Source organism: Bos javanicus, chromosome 2 (genome assembly GCF_032452875.1).
Source record: "Bos javanicus breed banteng chromosome 2, ARS-OSU_banteng_1.0, whole genome shotgun sequence".
NCBI lineage: Eukaryota > Metazoa > Chordata > Mammalia > Artiodactyla > Bovidae > Bos > Bos javanicus.
This window is the reverse complement of record NC_083869.1, coordinates 115441591-115466257: the sequence shown is the minus strand read 5'-3', so window position 1 is coordinate 115466257 and position 24667 is coordinate 115441591. Positions and strand designations below refer to the sequence as shown.

At 41.1% G+C, this 24667-nt stretch overlaps 2 protein-coding genes across 9 annotated transcripts in view; one reads left to right on the top strand and one right to left on the bottom strand.

Moving 5' to 3' along the window:
• The window catches only part of COL4A3 (collagen type IV alpha 3 chain), a 162106-nt gene extending 146101 nt beyond the window's left edge, over positions 1–16005 (bottom strand). The window contains exon 1 of the mRNA XM_061386688.1: positions 15824–16005. Within this exon, the coding sequence (XP_061242672.1) occupies positions 15824–15910 (87 nt within the window). The 5' untranslated portion in view covers positions 15911–16005. The remainder of the gene's footprint in view (positions 1–15823) is intronic.
• Positions 16006–16161: 156 nt separating this feature from the next.
• Positions 16162–24667, top strand: part of COL4A4 (collagen type IV alpha 4 chain) — a 160898-nt gene continuing 152392 nt past the window's right edge. For 7 of the 8 annotated variants that reach the window (XM_061386675.1, XM_061386666.1, XM_061386658.1 and 4 more), the window contains exon 1: positions 16162–16287. The gene's annotated coding sequence lies outside the window, so the exon portion shown is untranslated. Of the gene's footprint in view, positions 16288–16543; positions 16628–24667 lie in introns of those variants that run through there. The other variant, XM_061386648.1, reaches the window with a different exon arrangement.

The following is a 24667-nucleotide window of genomic DNA, read 5'->3' as shown; positions in this document are numbered from 1 at the left end:
TATTGTCTGCATACTTATCAAAACCCTGCAGTTGGTGGCATATTCCAGAAATGGAGGACGGGCCATGCTGGTTGCATCTTTGCATTATCTAATTCTGATTAGCTGAATTGATGAATGAAGCACTCAATATTTCATTTGAACCACAAATAGCAAATGTTGGTAGGGATGTAGAGAAAAGGGAACTCTTGTACACTGTTGGTGGAATGTAAATTGGAGTAGCCACTATGGAAAATAGTATGGCGGCTCTTCAAAAAACTAAAAAATATTGATAGAACTACCATGTGTGCATCCATGCTAAGGCGCTTCAGTTGTGTCTGACTCTGAAACCCTACGGACTGTAGCCTGCCAGGCTCCTCTGTCCATGGGATTCACCGGGCAAGAATACTAGAGTGGGCAGCCAACCTCCAGGGGGTCTTCCCAGCCCAGGGATCGAACCCGAGTCTCTTATGTCTCCTGCATTGGCAGGCACGTTATTTACCACTCGTGTCACCTGAGAAGCCTGGTAGATCCACCCTAAGACTCAGTAATTTCACTCCTGGGTATATAGCTGAAGAAAATAAAAACATTAATTTGAAAAGATATATGCATCCCAATGTTCACAGCAGCATTATTTATAGCAACCAAGATGCGGAAAAAATCTAAATGTCCATCAAGGGATGAATGAAGAAGATGTGATATATACACAATGGAATACTGCACACGTGTGTGTGTGTGTGTGTGTGTGTGTGCACTAAGTCACTTCAGTTACGTCTGACTCTTTGCAACCTGGTGGGTTACCATGCCCTCTTCCAGGGGATCATCCCCATCCATGGATCAAATCTGCATTGCAGATAGATTTTTTACCCCTGAGCCACCGGGGAAGCCCCCATGGAATACTACTCAGTCATAAAAAAGAATGGAATTTTGCCATTTGCAGCAACAATATGCATGGACCTGGAGGGTATTATGCTTCGTGAAATAAGTCAGACAGAGAAAGATAAAATACTGTATGCTATGACTCATGTCTGGAATCTAAAAAATAAAACAAAGAGTGAATATAATTAAAAATAAACAGATTCACAGATATAGAGAATGAACTAGTGGTACCAGTGTGGAGAGGGCAGGAGAGAAGGGCATGTTAGGGGGAGGAGATTGAGAGGTACAAACTACTATATATAAAATAAAATAAATAAGCCACAAGGATATATTGTAAGGGAATACAGCTAATATGTTATAATATCTATAAATGGAGTGTAATCTTTAAAAATATTTCATCTGAAAAATAGTGTTTTATTTTTATTCTTATGCCAAAGGATTAAAAGGTATGTTCATTCTTTTTTTTCAAATAGGCAGGCTTGTTTTATTTTTTAAATTTATTTATTTTTAATTGGAGGATAATTGCTTTACAATATTGTGCTGGTTTCCACCATACATGAGCATGAGTCAGCCTGTTAATTCTTCATTGACCTTTTTGTTTTAGTGTTTAATAAAATATACATTCAATTCTACAAACATTCATTGGGGATCAGTAACACCAAATATGATGTCAAGAGCTGGAATCCAAAGATAGGTAAGACATAACGTCTGTCTTCAAGGAGTCCAGTAGGGGAAGCGACATGGAAATTAGTTAAATTCTTTCTAGATTGGCAAGACAAATAAGTAAATAAAGGTATTTCATTAGTGTTGTGGTTGTAAAAAGATAACAGTGTCGGAAATTATTCATTTTTGATAACTGAAGCATTTATTTATTTATTTAAATTTTATTTTATTTTTAAACTTTACATAATTGTATTAGTTTTGCCAAATATCAAAATGAATCCCCTACAGGTATACATGTGTTCCCCATCCTGAACCCTCCTCCCTCCTCCTCCCCATACCATCCCTCTGGGTCGTTCCAGTGCACTAGCCCCAAGCATCCAGTATCGTGCATTGAACCTGGACTGGCATCTCGTTTCATACATGATATTTTACATGTTTCAATGCCATTCTCCCAAATCTTCCCACCCTCTCCCTCTCCCATAGAGTCCATAAGACTGTTCTATACATCAGTGTCTCTTTTGCTGTCTCGTACACAGGGTTATTGTCACCATCTTTCTAAATTCCATATATATGCGTTATTATACTGTATTGGTGTTTTTCCTTCTGGCTTACTTCACTCTGTATAATAGGCTCCAGTTTCATCCACCTCGGTACATATACACAATGGAGTATTACTCAGCTATTAAAAAGAAAACATTTGAATCAGTTCTAACTGAAGCATTTAAAAATCAATTTTATCTCAAACAGTACTTAGTTATCTAAATAATGGATGAAGTGGCATCTGATACTCTTTCCATTATCTGTGATGTTTCTGGTAGGAAAGAGCCCTATTGAAGAGCCCTAATTCCCAGTTCTAAATCCACTCCCTCCACTAACTTGGTGAACACTCTTGGATCAGACCCTCACTTGTAAATCAGGAATGACATCACCTTGCCATCTAGCTCTCAGAAAAGCACAAAGTCAGACATCTAATAAGAAAGTATATACACACAAAATCATTTAAAGTGTAATTTTAATGAATGTTTATCTTCAAGGAGTTCCACTGTAGTAGTATTTCTAAACAATTGGAAATAACCAAAATATTCAGTAGAAGGGCATTAGTTAAATAAGTTATAGTACCACCTCTAATGAAGCATTCTGTAGATATTTAAAAATAATATTCGGAAAAATTAATGACTCAGAAAATTTTTTTCAGTCTATTCTTAGGTGAAAAAAAAAGCAGAATAAAAGTCGGGAAGGAAACTGACCAGAAGTTAACAGCAATTGTCTATGGGTAATATCATCATGGATAATTTTTATGTTTATAATTCATTTTGTACTTTTAAACATTTTACAAAGTTTGTACAACACATACAACCTTTTATTTTTAAAACCAGCATGTAAACTCTTCAGTCTTCCCGATTTCATACATAAATAAACAGCATAAAATTATCCTATCATCTGGTTAAACAATGAAATGAATATTAGCCTTGTTGCTTCTGCTCAGACATACTTCGTCATTTGACTCAAAAGGATAATATTGTAAATTTCTCAGCTTTCCACTTGTTGAACCTTTGCTTGAAAAGTTCATACAACAACAAAATATCTCGGTGGGAAAATAAATCCAATGACCTGACTGTTTTGTCTACATAATGACAAACCTCCCAAGGTTTCTAAATACACTTGAACTTATTTTTAAACATTGGGATCACTTCTCTAAGAATTCAATTCGGAGAGACAATCTAATTAACAAACATCAGTCTTAAAGATTAAAAATGGAAAATTCCTAACTTACCCAAAAACTACTGTCAGAAAAAGAAAAGATTCTTATATGGTTACATTTTTAAATAGTTCTGAAAATTATACTTTTGGAGGCCATTATCTTTCTATAACAATCAACATCAAAATTCTGAGACTATAAAATATTCTTTAAATATATTTGTGTGTATATTTACATGTATACACACATACATATATAATACCCTATCAAGATATATGGAGATATTTTTCTTTTAAAGTTTGTTGTATCTTGTTAAAAATTTTTTTATCGGAGTATAGTTCCTTTACAATGCTGTGTTAGAATCTACTATGCAGCAAAGTGTATCAGCTATACGTGTACATATAGCCCATCTTTTATGGACTTCCTTTAAAGGAAATATTTTTTGATAGTCTGATCTTGTGTGTACAGAGCAGTACACCATGGACTAGATTTTTTTTTTCATGAACTGGATTTTTAACCTTCCTCTGTTTGTACATAAATAATTATCAAATTAACCTCACTGAATCAATTAAGACAGACTGCACACCTGCTCTACTGGTCTAGACTGGTTCTCTTCCCTTCCTTTCTTTCTGATTTCCAAGACATCAGAATCCAAAGAGAAAGCACCAGCAAGACTTGATTCCTGCGTGGTTACTTCTTCACATAGGCTGGGTTCCCAGGGAGAGAGCAGTCAACCTTCCCTGGGGATCAGCCACATGGATCTTTAAAATTGGGATCATGTTACTGTCCTTCTGAAATACTCCAGGGCCAATCACAGTTTGAAGGACCCTCCAGTGTCCTTATCAAGCCAATGCGGTTCTCGGACAATAATATACCCAGGAATCCTCTAAATACATTAACTGCAGAATCCAGCTGGGGAGGCCTGAGTGGAGCCTGACATGACATTCTGTCTCCCAGGCCTGCACCCAAGAGAGCTTGGTGCTACTGGGTTTGGAGTGAGGAGGTCTCCAGTCCTTAAGTGGATTTCATCCTTCCCCAGTTTAGAGCCTTCCCTGGCCTGGGCCTACATCACCTGGGACAAGATCTCTTTGGCTCAGCTTCACCTCCTCACAGCCACATGGGGCAAACCCAGACCCATTCCTTTGAGGCTGAGAAGAGACAGTTAGCAAAAGAAGGTTTTCATCACACCACTTTATATGTGGGCCCATTACCAAGCTGTGCTGTGAATTTGTTACTCATCCATTACTAATGTGACAACTATCTTGTGAATAACATAAACACAGCATCATACCTTTTTTTGTTAAAATACTTATTTGTTAAGTGCAGACCTTAAAATCATACCACAATCAGCTACATACAGGCCTGTGGACTTATCCTACCCTGTTCAGTGAGCAGCTTTCCATCCTTATTAGCAGTCATCCTTCTCTGGGGTCCCCTGCCTCCCTGTTCCCCATCCTTCCTTCCACCTCTAACAAAACACTCAGCATATTCCTTCAGGGCCATGTGTTCCCTTGGTAGTGAGTAAATAAACTCAGCTCTTTTCTTCCCTCCTTCCTTTTAAAAAAAAGTTCTGTTGGTCTTAGTTTTATGCTTTGACAACTCAGGAGCCAAAAGATTGAAAGTGTCTTGCCTCCGTCCATGGTCTAGAAGTCCTGGACCATATTTCTCAGTTCTTCCCAAGGCTATCTCCATGCTGGTTTCTTAGGCCTTATCCTGTATGCTGCTTTCTAAGAAAGGTGGGCCAAGATAGAACTTCTTCTCCATCACCACATCCCATTCTCTTCCAGCAGGTACCAAAATCCATAGTTGCACATTTGTTTACTGAGCTTCTGTCTCTCTCTTCTGCTCCACTAGAATCTCAAATCCATCATGGTTAGGGATTCAGGCTGTTTGATTTATCCCCAACACCTTGCCATGTGCCCATGTCTCTGTCCTGTTCTCTTTCCTGCTTTTATTAAAGATAATAAAATAACTGTGGCTAGAATATAAAAGCTAGGTACTACTTTGTATCAAGTACTGTATTGAGCACTAATGATAGTAGCATCATTTTCAGGTAAGAAAACTAGAGACCTTTTTGGGTTTTCAGGCTAACAGTAACCTTGTTACCTGGCTGAACTTTAGTGATAATTTAGTCTATAGTTTGCCTTCCCAGGTAGCTCAGTGGTAAAGAACTCGCCTGCCAATGCAAATGCAGGAGACATGGGTTCAGTCCCTGGGTCAGAAGGATCTCCTGGAGGAGGAAATGGCAAACCACTCCAGTATTCTTGCCTTGATAATCTCATGGACAGAGGAACCTGGTGGGCTACATTTTATTGAGGTTGCAAAGAGTCAGACAGGACTGAGCACACAGTCTATAGTTTAAGATGAAAGGTAAGCTATAACATGTTGGTTTTCAATACATTCATAATTTTCTCCATTTCTTTTGCCATGTGTTTGCTGTTTCTGTGATGTGTCTTCAATTATTTTTGTGTGTATAACTTACTCATATTTTGATAATGGAGCAATATAATTGCAATATAATTAAACTTGTACAAATGGTAATCTGCATAGTTTTAAACATTGTAGCCAAGGCCAACTATCTTACTTTTCTGGAGAAAAAATTTGCATGGGTATTTAGACACAACCCATGCTGATTTACTGCCTTTAATTGATGTTTATTATTTGGCCACATGTTTATTTCTTATGGCAAATAATCAAAGCAAATGTGTTCTATCCAGAGATAAATGCTTATGGACTATAACCCCTTCTCATATCTGGATGTAATTTACCTAGATTTCTGCTATCTAGAATGTTGGCCACACATGGCTATAGACACCTGAAATTAGTTAGTTGAACTGCAAGGTTCTAGAAGTGCAAAACAGCAGATTTTGAAAACTTAATACAAAAAGAAGATACATATCTCTCAATGTTTATAATAGTGATTACATGTTGTGATGATATTGTTATGGATATATTAGAATAAATAAAATAGATCAAAATAAATTTCATCTGTTTCTTTTTTAATGTAGCTACTGGAAATTTTTAAATTATATATATGACTCCTAGTTATGGCTCCACTCCTAGGATGGCGTGAACATAGACATTTATTTATCCAACTTACAAAAGCAATGAAAATGAAAAAAGCTTATATTACATATAAAGCTGATATAATTTAATTCAATTTTGGATAAGAAAACATACTTGAAGCCAGAAGTCTTAATTGAGGGTTACCGGAAGAACCCCAGGAGAAATGAGAACATGCATGGGTGGGTGTTTAGAGAAGACAAGAGCCAGTGATTAGATCTTGTGAGATGATGTAGAACTTGAAGTAAGATGCTTTCTTACCAGACTGTTAGAGATGAAGACAGCTCAGAGAGGTTAAGCTCCAGGCCATGGTAGTAGAGCTAATATGGAACTTGTCTATCCTGTTAAGTTGATATAATTTTGGTTTCCTTATTTTCTTAAACTGAAAACAGAGGTGAAATAAATGACCTATGGTGAAAATCTGTTATGATTACAAAGTTTAGGCTGAGGCTGGATATAAACTTTGTAGAACAAAGTTTTTTTTTACTGATCTTGAAAAATCTATGACTGGTGGATGGCTGCTTTTTACACTAGATCTTAGCCAAAAGGCTGAGAAGCAATGGATGGCTGCTTTTTGACTGAAGGTCAAACATGTGTGTGGTTAACTGCACAAGGCTGAAGGACCAGAGGATGTGTGTAGACCAGACAGCCCCGCTGTCAGGCGCAAACACATATAGGTTTGGGGGTCTTAATCAATTGCAGTATTTAACAAAGTTAACCTTAGGTACAGGTAACACTGGGCAGTTATTACTGTGTTCTGGGTAACACGGTAACAGTGATAAGGGAAATACAATGACAAATTGCATTTAATTCAGACTATTTCCCTAGACCATGTTTGGATACCAACCAAGGACTGTAACCCCACAGAAACACTCAAGGAGCAAGACCCTTAGTCTGTTCAGAGAGACGAAGCTGGTGGCTTTGCTGTGTGGCCTTGACCTTGCCCTGGTCATCAAATGTAAGTCTAGGCCGGAGCTCATCCTGGTGCTCTGGGACAACGAAGATGGGTGGGATGGGGGTGGTTAAGTGGGAGGGAGGTTCAAGCTGCTGCTGCTGCTAAGTCACTTCAGTCATTTCCGGCTCTGTGCGACCCCGTAGACGGCAGCCCACCAGGCTCCCCCATCCCTGGGATTCTCCAGGCAAGAATACTGGAGTGGGTTGCCATTTCCTCCTCCAATGCATGAAAGTGGAAAGTGAAAGTGAAGTTGCTCAGTCGTGTCCGACTCTTAGCGACTCCATGGACTGCAGCCCACCAGGCTCCTCAGTCCATGGGATTTTCCAGGCAAGAGTACTGGAGTGGGATGCCAGTGGCTTCTCTGGGGAGGTTCAAGAAGGATACATATATGTATATCTATGACCGATTCATGTTGATGTATGGCAGAAACCAACACATTGTAAAGCAATTATCCTGTAATTAAAAATAAATAAATTTTAAAAACACTTTAAAAAATGTAAGAATAGCATGTTTGGAGGAAGTGGGCAGTAGGAGAGGTCTTGAGGAGGGTGACCTTGAGGACAGGAATGGAAACGTGCTTGGGTGCCCATCCCCCTCCCCCCAAACCATTACTGTTATTGCATTAGTCTGTCTAAGTGGGGAAAATCCCCCTGGGAGCCTTAGAACTACTCTGCTCTTTTTTTTCTCCCAAGGCAGGACAGCTCCAGTGTGGGAGTGATGAGTGGGTGAGGGTGCAAGCTGTGATGACAGAGGAGGCTTATTTCCCCCAAATCTCTCATTTCTAGAGTCTCCCCATGAGTGAGAGTCAGTCAACAGACTGAAGAAATAAGATGCACTACCAAATCTTGAAATCATACAAAAAGAATCAGAAAGATAATACAAATAAGTGCAAAATGACTAAAGGTATAAAAAGGAGGAAAAAATCCCTACAAAAAAGACCGAAAAATAACCCCAACAAGTCAGAAAACCCTAGACAGACTTAGAGTCCAAAAGAACATCTAGAAATAAGAATAGTCATTTAAAGTAACATTTAGGGAATAAAAATAATCACATTTCACATTTACTGGATGATTACTATGTGACAGGCATGGTAGAGTGTGTGTTGTATGTGTTAAATCATTTAATCCTCATACAATCCTGAGGTAGATCTCTTACTTTCATTTTAAGATGAGGAAACTAAGGCAGAAAGTTTTAAAAAACTGGGAATTAATAGGTTTGGGGTTATAACCCTTGTTGAATAGCTCCGAGTTCTTTTTCATTATGGAAAATTACAGTAGATTGAAAATCTCCTGGACATTACAAACAGTAGCAGAGAGAATTAAACATTGAAAGATGGATGGGAGCACGTCATTAGATACAGCAGGTTGGGAAACAGAAGTCCAGTATGTTAGCAATAGTAATGATTGTGATGACAGTAATAATGAGAGTGAACAGTTACTGAGCCCTTGATGGACACCAGAGAGACTGTCTTGAGCATTTAAGTTGTTGACAACTTTCGGTGATGAGGGATATGGAAATGCAACAGGGACACCTTTTTCAAGGTCACAGTCACTGTGTATAGGGACTTGAACTGAGGTGGGTCATGACCCACCGGGCTCCTCTGTCCATGGAATTCTCCAGGCAAGAATACTGCAGTGGGTTGCCGTTCTCTCCTCCAGGGGATCTTTCCAACCCAAGAATCAAACCCACATCTCTTATGCCTCCTCACTGGCACGCAGTTCTTGACCACTAGCACCGCCTGGGAAGCCCATAAGAAAGGCAGCTACTGTGATTTCTTGGGTTTACTCTCCTTTGCTGCTGCTGCTGAGTCGCTTCAATCGTGTCCGACTCTGCGATCCCATCCCATAGATGGGATTCCCAGGCTCCCCTGTCCCTGGGATTCTCCAGGCAAGAACACTGGAGTGGGTTGCCATTTCCTTCTCCAATGCACAAAAGTGAAAACTGAAAGTGAGTAAAAGTTATTATAAAGAAGCCTTAGGTTTTCCTAGTAGTTTTACTGGGGCCTATCAAGATTGCTGGGAGAATATCAATAACCTCAGATATGCAGATGATACCACCCTTATGGCAGAAAGTGAAGAGGAACTCAAAAGCCTCTTGATGAAAGTGAAAGTGGAGAGTGAAAAAGTTGGCTTAAAGCTCAACATTCAGAAAACGAAGATCATGGCATCCGATCCTACCACTTCATGGGAAATAGGTGGGGAAACAGTGGAAACAGTGTCAGACTTTATTTTTCTGGGCTCCAAAATCACTACAGATGGTGACTGCAGCCATGAAATTAAAAGACACTTACTCCTTGGAAGGAAAGTTATGACCAACCTAGATAGCATATTGAAAAGCAGAGACATTACTTTGCCAACAAAGGTCCGTCTAGTCAAGGCTATGGTTTTTCCTGTGGTCCTGTATGGATGTGAGAGTTGGACTGTGAAGAAGGCTGAGCACTGAAGAATTGATGCTTCTGAACTGTGGTGTTGGAGAGGACTCTTGAGAGTCCCTTCAACTGCAAGGAGATCCAACCAGTCCATTCTGAAGGAGATCAGCCCCGGGATTTCTTTGGAAGGAATGATGCTAAAGCTGAAACTCCAGTACTTTGGCCACCTCATGAGAAGAGTTGACTCATTGGAAAAGACTCTGATGCTGGGAGGGATTGGGGGCAAGAGGAGAAGGGGATGACAGAGGATGAGATGGCTGGATGGCATCACTGACTCGATGGACGTGAGTCTGGGTGAACTCCGGGAGTTGGTGATGGATAGGGAGGCCTGGCGTGCTGTGATTCATGGGGTCGCAAAGAGTCGGACACAACTGAGCGACTGATCTGATGAGAATTATCCAGGTTTCATTTAAACCCAGAAGTGACATCCAGCTTAGGGTTTTCTGATCAATATTCTACCTGCACAGGTTTATACTGAAGATATTGTCGAGGTTTCTGGAAGCTTGTTACTAGGAAAGGACCTGAGCTAGCCTTCATTTGTAGTGTATACAATCATGTGGTTTAAATTATAAATATCTGTTATAAATGATAAATATCTTTCTTCCAGAAAAAAAGAAAAGCTCAGTATGTTACAATTTGGTCTGGTACAACTGATGAGGGGGTCTCCTGGAGAGTCTGTGAGAACCTCTGCAGTTCAAGACCCTTCTTCTGTGGGGAAAAGAGAATAGTTTATCCAATGGTTCCCACCTTCCACTGGTCAGAGCTTTGCCTTACAGGTGTTAGTGGCCTGCACTTTTGGGGTGCAACAGGAAGCCATGGGGGAGTCTCAAGGCACATAAGGCTGTGCCTGTGTGAAGCCCATGGCCAAACTGGCCTCTCAGGGAGGAAGCGCCAGGAGAAGCTCAGTCACACAGGAAAGATATCTAACATAAGAAGTCAGGAGAACTGGAGGAAAAATGAGAAGGCTGAGCCTGGCTCCTGAAAATGCCAAGAGTAGAGAGCGGGGAGGAGAAATATAAAAAATAAACGTCTGACAGAGGAGAAATATCGTATGGCATGCCTTATATGTGGAATCCAAAAAGATATGATACAAATGAACTTACAGAACAGAAGAGATTCACAGACTCAGAGAATGAACTTACAGTTGCCAAGGGGAAGGAACATTTCGGGCGTTTGGAATGGACATGCACACACTGCTATATTGAAATGGATACCCAACAAGCACCTACTGTGCAGCACAGGGAACTCTGCTCAGTGTTAGATGGCAGCCTGGATAAGCTTGGGGGGAGAACGGATACATGTGTATGTATGGCTGAGTTCCTTTGCCGTTCACCTGAAACTATCGCAATATTAATCGACTGTACCCAAAAACAAAACAAAAAGTAAAAAAAATAAATTAATTAAAAACATTAAAAAAATCTGAGAATGTTCAAGATAATGGAAAATAGATAATCTCAGGTTAAATACAGGATATACAAAAAAAATCCCACGTATGCACACATGTCACAATTTCAATAACACAATAAAAAATCTTGATCTAGTGACAATACAGAAAAAATTGAAGTCAGAATATCATCTCTACCACAATTCAATAAAAAAACTAGAAAATTTTCCTATGTTTCAAAATTAAGAAATAAACATTTAAATAACCCATAAGACAAAGAAAAAATTGGAAAAGATTTTGAACTTAATGATATTAAAGTAGTTTTTATCAAAACTTGTATGATGCAGCTGAAACAGTGTTTAGGGGAAGCTTTTTAGCCTTAAATGCATTTGGACTATTCAAAGTTGCTTGATCAAAGTCCAAATATAAAATTCAACTACTTTTTAAATAAATTTATATTAATTAGACTATAAATTTTTAAAAGAATATATGATTTATAATAACACTAAGAATGTCAAATACTTGGAAATTAGAAAAACCCAGAAAACTCTAAAACATTGTGAGAAATTAAAGCCCTGAATTAACAGACCCATGTAAGAATTCAAGCAGATCAAATATTAATGAGTGCTTGGTTCACATGTTTGCAGATGTAACATAGCAAAACAGTGAGGAAAAGGATGAACTTTTTAATAAATAATATTGGGACAATTCTTTTTCTATATGGAGAAAGATAAGATTATAATCCCAGAAACAGAAAACAATTCAAAGATTGAGTCTTAAATGCAAAAGAATTAAACTATAATTTTTTTAACATAGAACATTTTTATAATCTCGGGGAAGGAAAAGATCTCAACAAGATGCAAAACACAAAATCAAAGAAATCAAGGAAAACATGGATAAGTTTGAGATTATAGTGAAAAGAAAAATTATACGTTAAGGCACCAATAACTAAATGAAAAGGTAAGCCAAAACCTGGAATGAAGTATTTTCTGCACATTTAAATAGCAGAATTAATTCAGCATCCAAATATAAACAACTTCTAATTAATTAGTAACAAAAAGGCAAAGGTCACAAAAGATAAATAGGCAAAGACCTATTTATGCAATTCACTCAGAGAGAATTATAGACTGTCAATCAAAAAATGCTAAGGTTCCTAAACTCACTAGTCAAAACAACATCTGATTTCACATCCATTAACATCTCAGTACATCAAGTTTTGCTGAGGATATAGGAAGACAGATATTCTGGCAAGTTGTTGGAGTCAATTTGACAATCCCTAACACAATTTAAAATATGTTTTCTCTGATAACCCTCTTTGAATTCCTCCTAGCAATTCACCATCTGGTTGTCACAATGGTACATATACAAAAGCTGTAAATTTCAATTCTGTAAGATGAGAGCAAAGAAACAAACTTACTGTTTGGGCAGATGGAAAAATAAATTGTATTTTATTTATGTAACTGGATACTATGTGGCAGCTATTACATATGTGGCAGCTATTACATTTATATGTATGTAAACAAATCACATCTCTATGTTTCAATGTGGATGAAATCCAGAAACATCCTGCTGACTGACACAAGCAAGCTCCAATAGGTATGTATCATGTGAAATCATTTATTACACTTGAAGGACCATACAACAATAGCATTTATTTTTTATGGTGACTGACACACACACACGCATAAATGCGTGTGCATAATATATATGTGCATATATATAAAAACATAAAATATATGTGCATAAATATAAAACCATGCGTGGAAGAGGAGGCAAAAAATGAATGTAGGGCTTTTTGTATTTACTTATTCTTTTCCTGAAGGGAGAGATGTGAGAACGAACAGGTCTAAACTTAATACTTGCTTAATCTCAGAGATGGATAAACTGGAGTTTGTTACATGACTTTTTGTTTGTTTGAAATGTTTCTTAATTCAACTTAATTTTTGTTTTTAGATTTAAAAACCAAATCAGTTGAGAAGCACCCTCCCTAAACACAGCTGTTATTCGGCTCCTGATATTTGCTGGCCATATTCCTGCCCTGTCTGGAATTTTAAGGCAAAGAGAGGAAGGATAAAGTACGATATCTCAAACCATGACTCTCACCTTCCCCAGATAATCAGAGAAGGCGCTTTCTCTGTGCTTCTCCCAGACCAGCCGCTGGTGGCAGTGGCAGAGTGCCTCCCAGTTTCGAGTTGGGCCTGGGAACAGCTATAAAAACTGGGCATGTACTGAATAGTCAGGCCTGGAACTGGATGCCTTCAGCAATGCAGCAGCAGGATTTTACTCAGGGTTCTTCAGAACAAATTGTGTGGGTGGACAGTTCCACCCTGCCTGAACTCCGAATAGAGGGTGAACAGTGCTATTTCTTTGTTTTGAGAAATGCTAACATGAAATCACAGGAATTTTGAGCAAAATATGTCCGTAACTACGTAGCACAAAGATGATAAATAGGATGGCCCAGTGACTATACCTGGCTCTTAACTTACAGTTTGTTTCTTCTGTAAAGTTTTAATTTCTTTGCTAATATTTAGAATTTAAGAGATTTCTAACGGAAACTAGATTCCCAGCTTCTTTTCTGAAAAAGGTGGATTCTGGTATTGCTAATTCTGAATTCTAGAATGCCAAGAGTTAGTTGGCCCTAAAGAGTGCCCCCACTCCCCGCAAAGCCTCACTCAGTTAAACCTCACCTGCTGACCTCACAAAGGGTTTAAACTCCCTCATGTTATAGATGAAAAAGAGTGAGGCTCAGAGAGGTCAAGAGCTTCGCCCAACATCAGAGTTACCCTTGGGAGGGAGCCATGCTGGCACCGTGCAAACCAGTTATCAGTTAATTTGCTGTGATTTCTTTTTTTCTATGTGATGAGGGCACATTTCATGCTTTCTAATGACACTGTGTAACTCAGCAAAGTTTTAACAGAGGCTCACTTCAAATCATGATAAAAATAATACGAATGGATTCATTGTAACATCAGCAGTTAGCCTCCAAGATTTGGCCAAAAGTAAGACGAAAATTTCTTATGTAAAAAACAGTAAAGGAATATGACAGTATAATTGAAAATTGGTATAAGTAGAGGCGGTAGGATCACAGAGCATCTTTTTTCAGGCTGGTTTTTACTCGGTAATATTTCCCCTCTTTCTCCACCTGTCCCTAATCTCCCCTCTTCTTTGGACTCTAGAAGAATGTGCAAACCCAGCCCTTCTCATACACACATACAGATACTTCAGCTATTTTTTTTTTCACTTGTATTTGTTTCTGGATTAATGCTGGCAGACATTCTATACTGACTTAGACTGAATTCTATCCATCATGTTCAGAAGTACTGAGCTACCTGGGTTGGTCATCCTTAGTCTAGGTAAAGCACATTTTTATTAGAACCAACTTCATGAAGAGATTACATGGATTACAATATCCTTTAGAGTATAAAACACTAAAGAGCCTAAATGTTCATTGATAGGGAAATGGCTCAGTTAAACTTGGCATATTCACACTGTGGTAAACTGCAACAATGCAAAAAGAAAAAGAGGTAGATCTGTCTTAAATACTGTAGAAGGCAAAAGTATATATACAGCATAGGTATATGGTACCAGTTATGTTAAAAATACATACAAGACATATTGTCTGTGGGTCTGTACATGCATATGTGCATGCACAGAAAAATATCTGAAAAGAAACCCAAAGTGGTGAGAGTGGACACCCTTCTTTAGACAGGGGTGGGGGAAGGTATAGAGATGATAAAGAGGGTTTTAGCTTCACCGGCAATGTCATAAAGTTTAATTTGAAAAGAAAATGCTTGGATTACTTGTGGCTGTAGGTTGGAAGAATCTTTTCATGTAACACATACTTATGTGATGATTAATTTCCAATCACAATCTTAACCATGAAATTTGTAAAAAAAAAAAAAAAAAAAAATCTGATCATCCTGGGAAACGAAATTTATACTGCACTGTCATCCCAAATTAAGTTCTTAAAACTTACAAAAATAGAAGTCACAGAAAGCAGCTGAAAAGTTAAATTGCACTTACACCAGTTAAAATCGAGTAAGTCTACTCCAGGAGTCCTAACAGTTTTGAGGACAAAAAAATGTATCTTCTCAGATAACAAGAAATATGCAGGGGGATTTAAATGAATCCAGGGTCTCTCACATTTCGAACAGAAATGACGGAGACAGATTGCTTGATTTATCCTAACATGAGTTCTGTACTAACTTTTCAGTGATGCATTTGCTTTTCTCAACAAAACTGATGGAACCCCGGAGGGCAAGTATTGATAAGGAGGAACAGGAGGGGTAAGAGTTCGGTGTGAGATGACATCTACCAAGTGGCAGGGCTGGAACTCCAGCCCTCTGTCCTCTCTGCCAGGCCATGCTGCCTGCTCTGATTCACCAGGGTGACCTCGCGTGTCTCTACATCCGGTGCTCTTAAGCGTTCATCCCTGGCGATTATCTATCCGCCCACATCTCTCTCTCTCTATCTGCCTGCATTTCTATCCATCTATTCATCCATCTATCTACCTGCTTCCCTCTCTCCCTCCCTCTGGAGGGCTAGCTCCCACCCCTGATCTCTAGGGAACCAGAAACAAGCCTCTCCCCCCTCGCCTCTTCCTCCAACCCCGCGCATTCCACCTGTCCCGGGGCATCCTCGCTTGCTCCAACCAGGGGTCTGCCTGGAGCCCACTGTCACCGCACCTACCAGCAGAGGTTCAAGGCCAGCGCTCCCCGCGGACGGGGCAGGCTGCCAGGGGAAGCGGCGCCCCCCGCCCCTCCCCCGGGTACTCACCTTGCCCTCCGTGGGCGCCGCCACCAGGAGCACCAGCAAGAGCGTCAACAGCAGCGCCGGTGGTCTCGGCGCGGTCCTCGGGCGCATGGTGGGCGACCACTCAGAGCCACGGCGTGGTCCAGGGACCCGCAGGCTCTCGGGCCCCCGCGTCCCCGGCGCGGCGCGCTTTGGGAGCCCGGCGGTGAAGCTCGCCTGGCCAGCCCGCCCGGGGCGGGTTTTGTAGGGCTCAGCCTCCCCACCGAGGCTTCCAGGGAGGGAAGAAGTGGCTCAGGTCCCGCCCTCGTCCCCCCGCCCTCCCCTCCAACTCTCCAGGCGACGTCCCTCAGCCCCGGGCAGCGCGCGCGGGAGGCGAGAAAAGGCTGCGCGCCTGCGGGGCAGGTGGCCGCGGGGCCAGGGTAAGGGGTGCAGGAGGTGATGCGCCCAAGGTTCAGGAGTCGCGGCGCGGCAAAGGGGTGCGAGTCGGGGTAAGAGGTGGCGAGTCGGAGGTGGGGAACTGGGGGGTGTGCGATGGGGAGGTGGCCGAACAGGGTGGAGGGAGTGGCCAGCGGCCCTGCCTCAGATTAAGCGGCAGGCGCGCCGGGGTGGGCACTCGGGTGGCCCCGCTGGCTCCGGGCTTCCCGGCGGTGCCGTCTGGCCACTTTCCCCTTCTCAACACGCCTCCATCGGGCAGCTGCCGGACGCAGCGGCGGTGAGAGCGCTGTGAACGAGTAGCCGAGTGGCGCGTGGAATTGGGCGCGGCGGGAGGTGCGCGCTGCGCGGGCGGGCGCCGCGGCAGCTCCTCGGGGCTGCGGGTGTCCCCAGGAGGTAAGGAGACCACGACTGGGTCTGGGCGATCCCGGGCCCAGGGCCCGGGCCACCGGCCGGGGGCGCGGGCGGCGGAGGAAGAGTGCGCGGCATCCCGGGGTGGGGCGCACCGGCGGGTGGGGCTGGGGAATTGGGCCCAGGGGTCACGGGAGGAGAGCTTGTCTGGCTCCAGTCTTGTCTGCCTGGGCTTGAACTGGGTGCTGTTGTGTTTTGATTAATTTGGTGGCTCAAGTTACCAGCCTGGCGGTCTGGGCACTCCGAAATGCCAAGAGCAGGAGGCAGCTGAGGGGAAAGGGAAAGCTCATCCAGCCGATTCTCCGCCGCGTTGAACTGGCTTTTCACGTTAAATCTTATCTGCGGAAGTGCACGGGAGGCCGCGCGCCAGCTTTGTCGGGGTGCCTCCGGCCTGAGAGGGCGCTTCTCCTTTCCTGAGGTGGCCTTGGAGGCGGACGTGCTGGGCACCGTGCGCAGAGCAGGGCTTGTGCCCTTTTCTTGTGCCACTGACCACATGGGCTCTGGCGAAGCATTCAGATCCTTCCTACAGTGTTGCCATTCTCAGAATCCGTTTTACTGGAACAAATTATCAAAGTAGTAAAGTCATGATCTAGTAACATACATGCATCATGATTATTGCACCGAATATTTCGATCTAACAGCAGATCTGTTAAACAACCGTAAATCAAAGTAGTGATGACTGCAAAACTGAAACGTGACCTAAAGATACCAGTGGGTACAGTCTCAGGAACTGCCGATACTGTTGTGGTTTGTTAGCTGTGTTCATAACTGAAGAAACTGCTGGTCTCCCAAGAAAGTTTAGTGAAAAGACAGATGGAGTATTGATTCCCATCCACGGTTCACAGACCATCTGAATTCCATCTCCAGGTTAAGAACCTTTACTCTGTATCAGGGTTGCTGATGTCTGCAGTAGCTGGTCATCAGATACCACGTGTGAAATGTGTGGTTTGATGGCTGATGGTGGAGAACCACTTGTTTGCAATTAGAATGGGGTCATGGTATATTAGACCTCTGTAGGTAGGTGAAACCCTGACAGTGAATGAATGAAGCTGCACACTCCCCTTTATGGTTGTAGAGGGAATAATTATAAACTCCCCTCTCTTCTTTTTACACCACCAAATGTCAACTCTGGCTGTATATTAGTATCTCTTATGGAGCCTCTAAAAATCCTAAAACATCCCAAGCCAATTACACCGGACTCCCCAGCAATGGGAGTCTGTATACTTAGGTGCCTGCGTGCTAAGTTGCTTCAGCTGGGTCTGACTCTTTGCAACCCCATGGCCTGCCCGTCTCCTCTGAGAATGGCATTCTCCAGGCAAGAATACTGGAGTGGGCTGTCACGCTTTCTTCCAGGGGATCTTCCCAATCAGGGATCGAGCGAACCCAAGTCTCTTTGGTCTCCTGCATTGGCAGGTGGGTTCTTTACCTCTAGCACCACCCGGGAAGTCCCTAGATGTTGAAGTATCTTTATTTAAGCTCTCTGGAGTTTCCCACGATGTTGCTATAGCTTCTCCACATTGATAAGAAGATTTCTTATGAAACTTTCTCCTGCCATCCTTATTAGATGAGATATAAGGTGCTCTGTTGATAAAATAAGGGTCCAAGAATACTTAGAGGCCTGTGACAGTCTTGCATGAACTGACATTACTTCCTGGAAAAAATAAAAACTCTCAATGCCGGAGTTAAATGCTCCTTCCATATATTGAAGTCCAGAAACTTTCTTAATTTGGATTTCAATTGCCTTTTCTTGAAACAATGTCATTTTGACTGAAATCCAGGCTAGGCTTTATTGACTTTAGAAGGGGTGGCAACAGTCAACTGCAAGTCACTTCTAATGCTACAAAAGAGCAGGAAAGAAACTTGTGATGTAAACAGGGTTGGGAGGCAGGAGTTGTTAAGTGTGGTCTCTGCAGTACAGTTTAGATTTTGCATCTTTTCCACACTTACTAGTGTGGCTTAGGGTCTTTTCTTCTGTAAATCGGCATCATCAGTGTGCCCACCTTAAACAACTGTGGGAACCTAATTCAGCAGTCAGCGTCAGCCCTTCCAGTGAACATTCAGGGTATGCTCACTAGATGGTGTTAATTAACCAGAATTTTTGATTTTTTAAAAAATGGTCTCAGAATGGACAGTTTCCCAGCTGGCTCTTGAAATGTATAAAACAAAAGGAAAGTGAGGGCAGTCCTTTTTGTAAGTACAAAGGACACAGAAATCTCTGCTTTTGACTTGGTGCCAGATGAGAGTTTTGAACAAAGTGAAATGGTAATGACCTTTGACAAGGCCTGTATTATTGTTTTTGCCCCCTTTTCATGGTCACAATATCAGGTCTGTTTTCTGCACAGGGCTTAAATGTGTAGTGTTTGCTTCCCTGTTTTTGGAGTTCAGCTCCAGTAGGACAGTGGCCTTTTTGGTGTTCTTTAATGTTATTGAATGAATGAAGTTAGTGCATGAATGAAGTTGTTTACTATTTGCTGAATGAATGAAACTGGATGACTTGACAAATTCACTCAGGATTCACACCCAGGTCTGATTTCTTCCAAAGTTTATGATCTTTCTATAGCCTTCTCTGGATAGGAACGTGCCTAGGCTTTTGACGTGATGTATTTTGCCAGACTGCTAGTAGCTCCTTCTTCAATCTTTCTGAAAGATTAAATTTAATATTAATTACATTTTAAATTAATTATTTTCAAACTTCACCTCAGCACTTAGTCATCTCTCTTCTTTCAAGAACCTTCTGTTTTAAATACTCGAAAACAATTAGACACAGGTTCTTTCACAGTCTCAATTCAGTTCAGTTCAGTTCAGTCACTCAGTTGCGTTCGACTCTTTGTGACCCTGTGGACACCAGGCTTCCCTGTCCATCACCAACTCCCGAGCTTACTCAAACTCATGTCCATAGAGTCGGTGATGCCATCAAAACATCTCATCCTCTATCATCCCCTTCTCCACCTGCCTTCAATCTTTCCCAGCATCAGGGTCTTTTCCAGTGAGTCAATTCTTCGCATCAGGTGGCCAAAGTATTGGAGTTTCAGCTTTAGCATCAGTCCTTCCAATGAATATTCAGGACTGATTTCCTTTAGGATTGATTGGTTTGATCTCCTTGCAGTCCAAGGGACTCTCAAAAGTCTTCTCCAACACCACAGTTCAAAAGCATCAATTCTTCAGTGCTCAGCTTTCTTTATAGTCCAACTCTCACATCCATACATACTGGAAAAACCATAGCTTTGACTAGACAGACCTTTGTTGGCAAAGTAATGTCTCTGTTTTTTAATATGCTGTCTAGGTTGGTCATAACTTTTCTTCCAAGGAGTAAACATCTTTTAATTTCATGGCTGTAGTCATCATCTGCAGTCATTTTGGAGCCCAAGAAAATTAAGTCTGTCACTGTTTCCATTGTTTCCCCATCTACTTGCCATGAAGTGATGGGACTGGATGTCATGATCTTAGTTTTCTGAATGTTGAGTTTTAAGCTAACTTTTTCACTCTCCTCTTTCACTTTCATCAGGAGGCTCTTCACAGTCTCAGAATTATTTTCAATTCATATCAGTTCTTGCCATTACATCTCCAAACTCTTTCTCTGCTTTTCTATGATCATGGCCCTTCCCAGGGCCTGGACTTATCATCTGTGAACTATGGTAGCCTTCTAGCTGGTTCTCTGCAATGTTTGTCCTCTGAAATCCCTTCCATGTTACTGTCTGAATAAAAGCTCACTTTGGATCAGAAGGAACCAGTTACCTTGGGGGCATCTGCAAATAACCCCCAAACTTCTGAGGCTTCCAATAAGACTCTTCTTCTCCATTTATACATATTCTACATATTCTGGGGAAGGAAATGGCAACCCACTCCAGTATTCTTGCCTGGAGTATTCCAAGGACAGAGGAACCTGGCATGGGATCCATGGGATCGCAGAGAGTCGGACATGACTGAGTGACTCACACACACACACACACACACACACACACACATTTTCTTCACAGGGTATAACAGGTGGGAAAGCGGTTGCGGGGACGGGGGTTCTGCTTATCAAAACCACTCAGAAACCTCCTGGAAATTCCCACTCAACCTGTTCTCTGATCTCCTCTGAAGGGGAAGAGAATTCAGCGAATCAAAAACGGCTCTAAAAGCTGCCAACTACTGTGACACTTGCTACATCTATTTCACATCTCATTGACCAAAGTGGTCACACTTCATTTTGAAAGCGATGAGGCAATAATCTTCCACATGCCTGAAAAAGCACTAGTAAAAGGTTTGGTGAATGTTAGTTACACTCCTCACATACATCGTGTAACTTGCTTTACTAAAGCTTCCAGAAGTTTCTCTTTTTCTTTATAGATTACTTCACCCTTCTTTGGGTAGAAAAGAATGTTCCAAAACCAACTTTTGAAAAATCTTGTGTATCACTCATGTCTCAAGTTCACCATACACCCTTCTTTACCTTATGCCTTGGTACTTGCCATTCTTTCCACTTTCAGGAACCACCCACCCTGCCCCCACCCCCCAACCTGGTGTCTGTCTGATGCAACCCTTACATTTTGAGATCTAGGTCAAAGGTCAAAGATCATGGTCTCTGTGAAGACCTTTGTCCAGACCTTTATTATATAACACTGAAACAGAGTCATGCATTTTACTTTTTTGTACTATGAGACCTTCGCGAGCATAAACAAAGATTCATTTTATTTTTAATATGGGAACAGCGGTATTTAAAAATAAATTTATTGAGGTATAATTTCCATACCAAAATCTGTACCTATTTAAAACACACAATTCAAGGAGTTTCACCAATGCATATGCCTTGTGAAATCAATAGCATGAATCTGGATGCAGATCTCTTTAATCACTCCCCAAAGTTTCCTCCTGTCCCCTTTTAGTCCATCCATCTCTCCCCGTCCATTCCCAGGCAACCACAGATCTGCTTTCTGACTCTGTAGGTTGGTTGGCATTTTCTAGAATTTTATTTAAATAGAGTCATACAGTATGTACCGTTTGGTATCTGGGTTCTTTGACTCAACAGAACAATACTGAGATGGATCCATGTTTTGTGTATCAGCAGTTTGTTCTACTCTGTAGCCGTGTAAAATTCCATTGTATGGACATCACTTTTTTAAAGATCTCTTTACCTGTTAGATTTTTAAATTGTTTCCAGTTTGGGAAATATGGCTACTATGGCTATTTTTGTACTAGGCTTTGTGTGAACATGTGTTTCCATTTCTCTTGAATAAATACCTAGGAGTGAATGGCTGGACCATACAGTAGGTATATGTTTAATTATAAAAGAGTTTTCCAAAGTAACTGTATCTTCATTCTCATCAGCAGTGTATGAGAGTTCTGCTTCCCCCGTATTTTTTTGGTGCCAGCTTTTTTTTGGTATTGCCAGCTTTTAAAGTGTTAACGCTTCAAATGGTTACACAGTGGCAGTTAGTGTGCTTTTGTTTTCTCTAGTAACTAAAGATGTTGAACATCTTTTCAGGTACTTATTAACTGTTCAGAGAACTTTTGCAAAGCGTCTACTCAGATCTTTCCCTATGAAAAAAACTGGTTGTTGCTCTTACTGTTGAGTTGCAATAGCTATTTATATATTCTGGATACAAGATCCTTGGCAGATGTATTTATTTTGAATATTTTTGCCCATTCTGTGGCTTTTCTCTTAAGTGTCACTGTCCATCTTGAAGTCCATTTTTAACATAGCCAGTCTACTTTCCTTGTGCTTACTGTTTGTGTGGTGTATCTTTTTCCACCTTTTCACTTGTAACCTATTTGCGTCTTTTTATTTAAAGTATGTATTTTTTAGGTAGCATATACTTGGGTTTTTTCTTTTTTCTGTTTTAAATTCAGCGTTTTGCCTTCAATTTTTAGTGCATTTTTACATAGTTGATATAGTTATTTTTAGGTCTGTCATCTGTCTGTTTACTTTTTATCTGTCTAATCTGTTTTTTGTCCCCTTTCTTCTTCCTAGCATTCTTTTCTGTTAATCAAATATTTTTTAAAGTTCCATTTAAATTTTTTCTACATCTAGTTATCTCTCTCTGTGTTGTTGCTAGTGGTTACTATACTGATTATAGTATGCATCTTTAACTTTTCCCAATCTACTTAAAAGTAATATTGCATATTTGAGCTCAGTTGAATTCAAATTGAGTTCAATATTCGGTAAATTGAAAACTCAATTTACTGAATATTAAATTCAGCTAAATTGATTTCATTCTTGTATCCACAGTGCTTAGCATGGCATTTGATAGAAACTGAAAAATTGACAGATACTGATATGATAGATATTTCTTGAGTGAATAATAATCATAGGTGTTTTTATGTCTTATTAAAGGTATATAGAAATGATTAAAATTTTGTTTTGGTTAGTGTCAGGCTAATTAGTAGAAAAATCATTTTAAAATGTTATTACATATTTAGTGGACTTGCATTTACAAACCCTGTAACTTTCACGTGTAGTCAAGATTCTATGTATTATTTTATTTTGTTTCCATATCTTAGTTGTTAAAGAATCCACCTGTGATACAGGAGACCCTGGTTCAATTCCTGGGTCAGGAAGATCTGCTGGAGAAAGGATAGGCTACCCACTCCAGTATTCTGGCCTGGAGAATTCCATGGACTATATAGTCCATGGGGTCACAAAGAGTCGGACACAACTGAGCAACTTTAAAGAAAATAAATGTTTAAAATTTTAACTGTAAAAATTTAATATAGATCTCTTCTTCCCATTAATTTTTTAATTAAAAAAAAACCACCTCATTTTCAAAGTTTAGGGGAAAAGCAATCACTTTAATAAAGGAATTTCTTATGGTTTTGTGAAACTTCCAGACATTGGTTGTCTTGACTACTCTGCCCATGTGATATCACATCCAATACACAGCACACTTTCTTGGCTTTGCTCAGTTATTTTCCGATGTGTAAAGCTGATGCTGAAACACTGAGTGTTTGGTCTGTAGCTTTATGGTCTGTAGCAGAATAGGAAATGGCACAGCTCTGAAGTCCAGGGGTGAGGGATGGAGTCTTTTATAAGGTTCCCGAGTGGCAGACGCATTTCTAAAGGAGTCTAGTTCCAGGTCTTGTCCTCTAGGGAAGCACCTGCTAAGGGGACCCAGTCTCTAGAACCAGCTCCTGCCTGAAGGAAGGCAGACAGAGGTGGACAGAAGGCAGGATGCAGACACAAGGAAAAGGAGATGGTTAAGCTCTCCTTAGAAGAGCTATGACCAACCTAGACAGCATATTAAAAAGCAGAGACATTACTTTGCCAACAAAGGTCCGTCTAGTCAAAGCTATAGTAGTCATGTGTGGATATGAGGGTTGGACCATAAAGAAAGCTGATTGCCAAATAATTGATGCTTTTGAACTGTGGTGTTGGAGAAGACTCTTGACAGTCCTTCACATAGCAAGGAGAGCCAACCAGTTAATCCTGAAGGAAATCAGTCCTGAATATTCACTGGAAGGACTGATGCTGAAGCTGAAGCTCCAATCCTTTGGCTGCCTGATGCAAAGAAAAGACCCTGATGCTTGTAAAGATTGAAGGCGGGAGGAGAAGGGGACGACAGAGGGTGAGATGGTTGGATGACATCACTGACTCAGTGGAGTGAGCATGAGTTTGAGTAAGCTCCAGGAGTTGGTGATGGACAGGGAAGCCTGGTGTGCTGCAGTCCACGGAGTTGCAGAGTCGGACACGACTGAGCGACTGAACTGAACTGAACTGAGGTTCTCCTTAGAAAGGGCCCATGTGTGTGCTTGGTCACTCAGTCATGTCCTACTCTTTGCAGTCCCATGGACTATAGTCCACCAGGCTTCTGTGTCCATGAAATTCTCCAGGTAAGAATACTGGAGTGGGTTGCCATTTCCTCCTCCTAGGGTATCTTCCCAACCCAAGGATTGAACCTGTGTCTCCTGCATTGGCAGGTGGATTCTTTACCACTGAGGCACCTGGAAAGCCCAGAAAGGGCCAAGAGTCATATGAATACAATGTTCCTTCCCCGCCAAGACAAAGCTTTCCTCCTATTTTGAAACCAACTGCATGCTTGTGTCAGT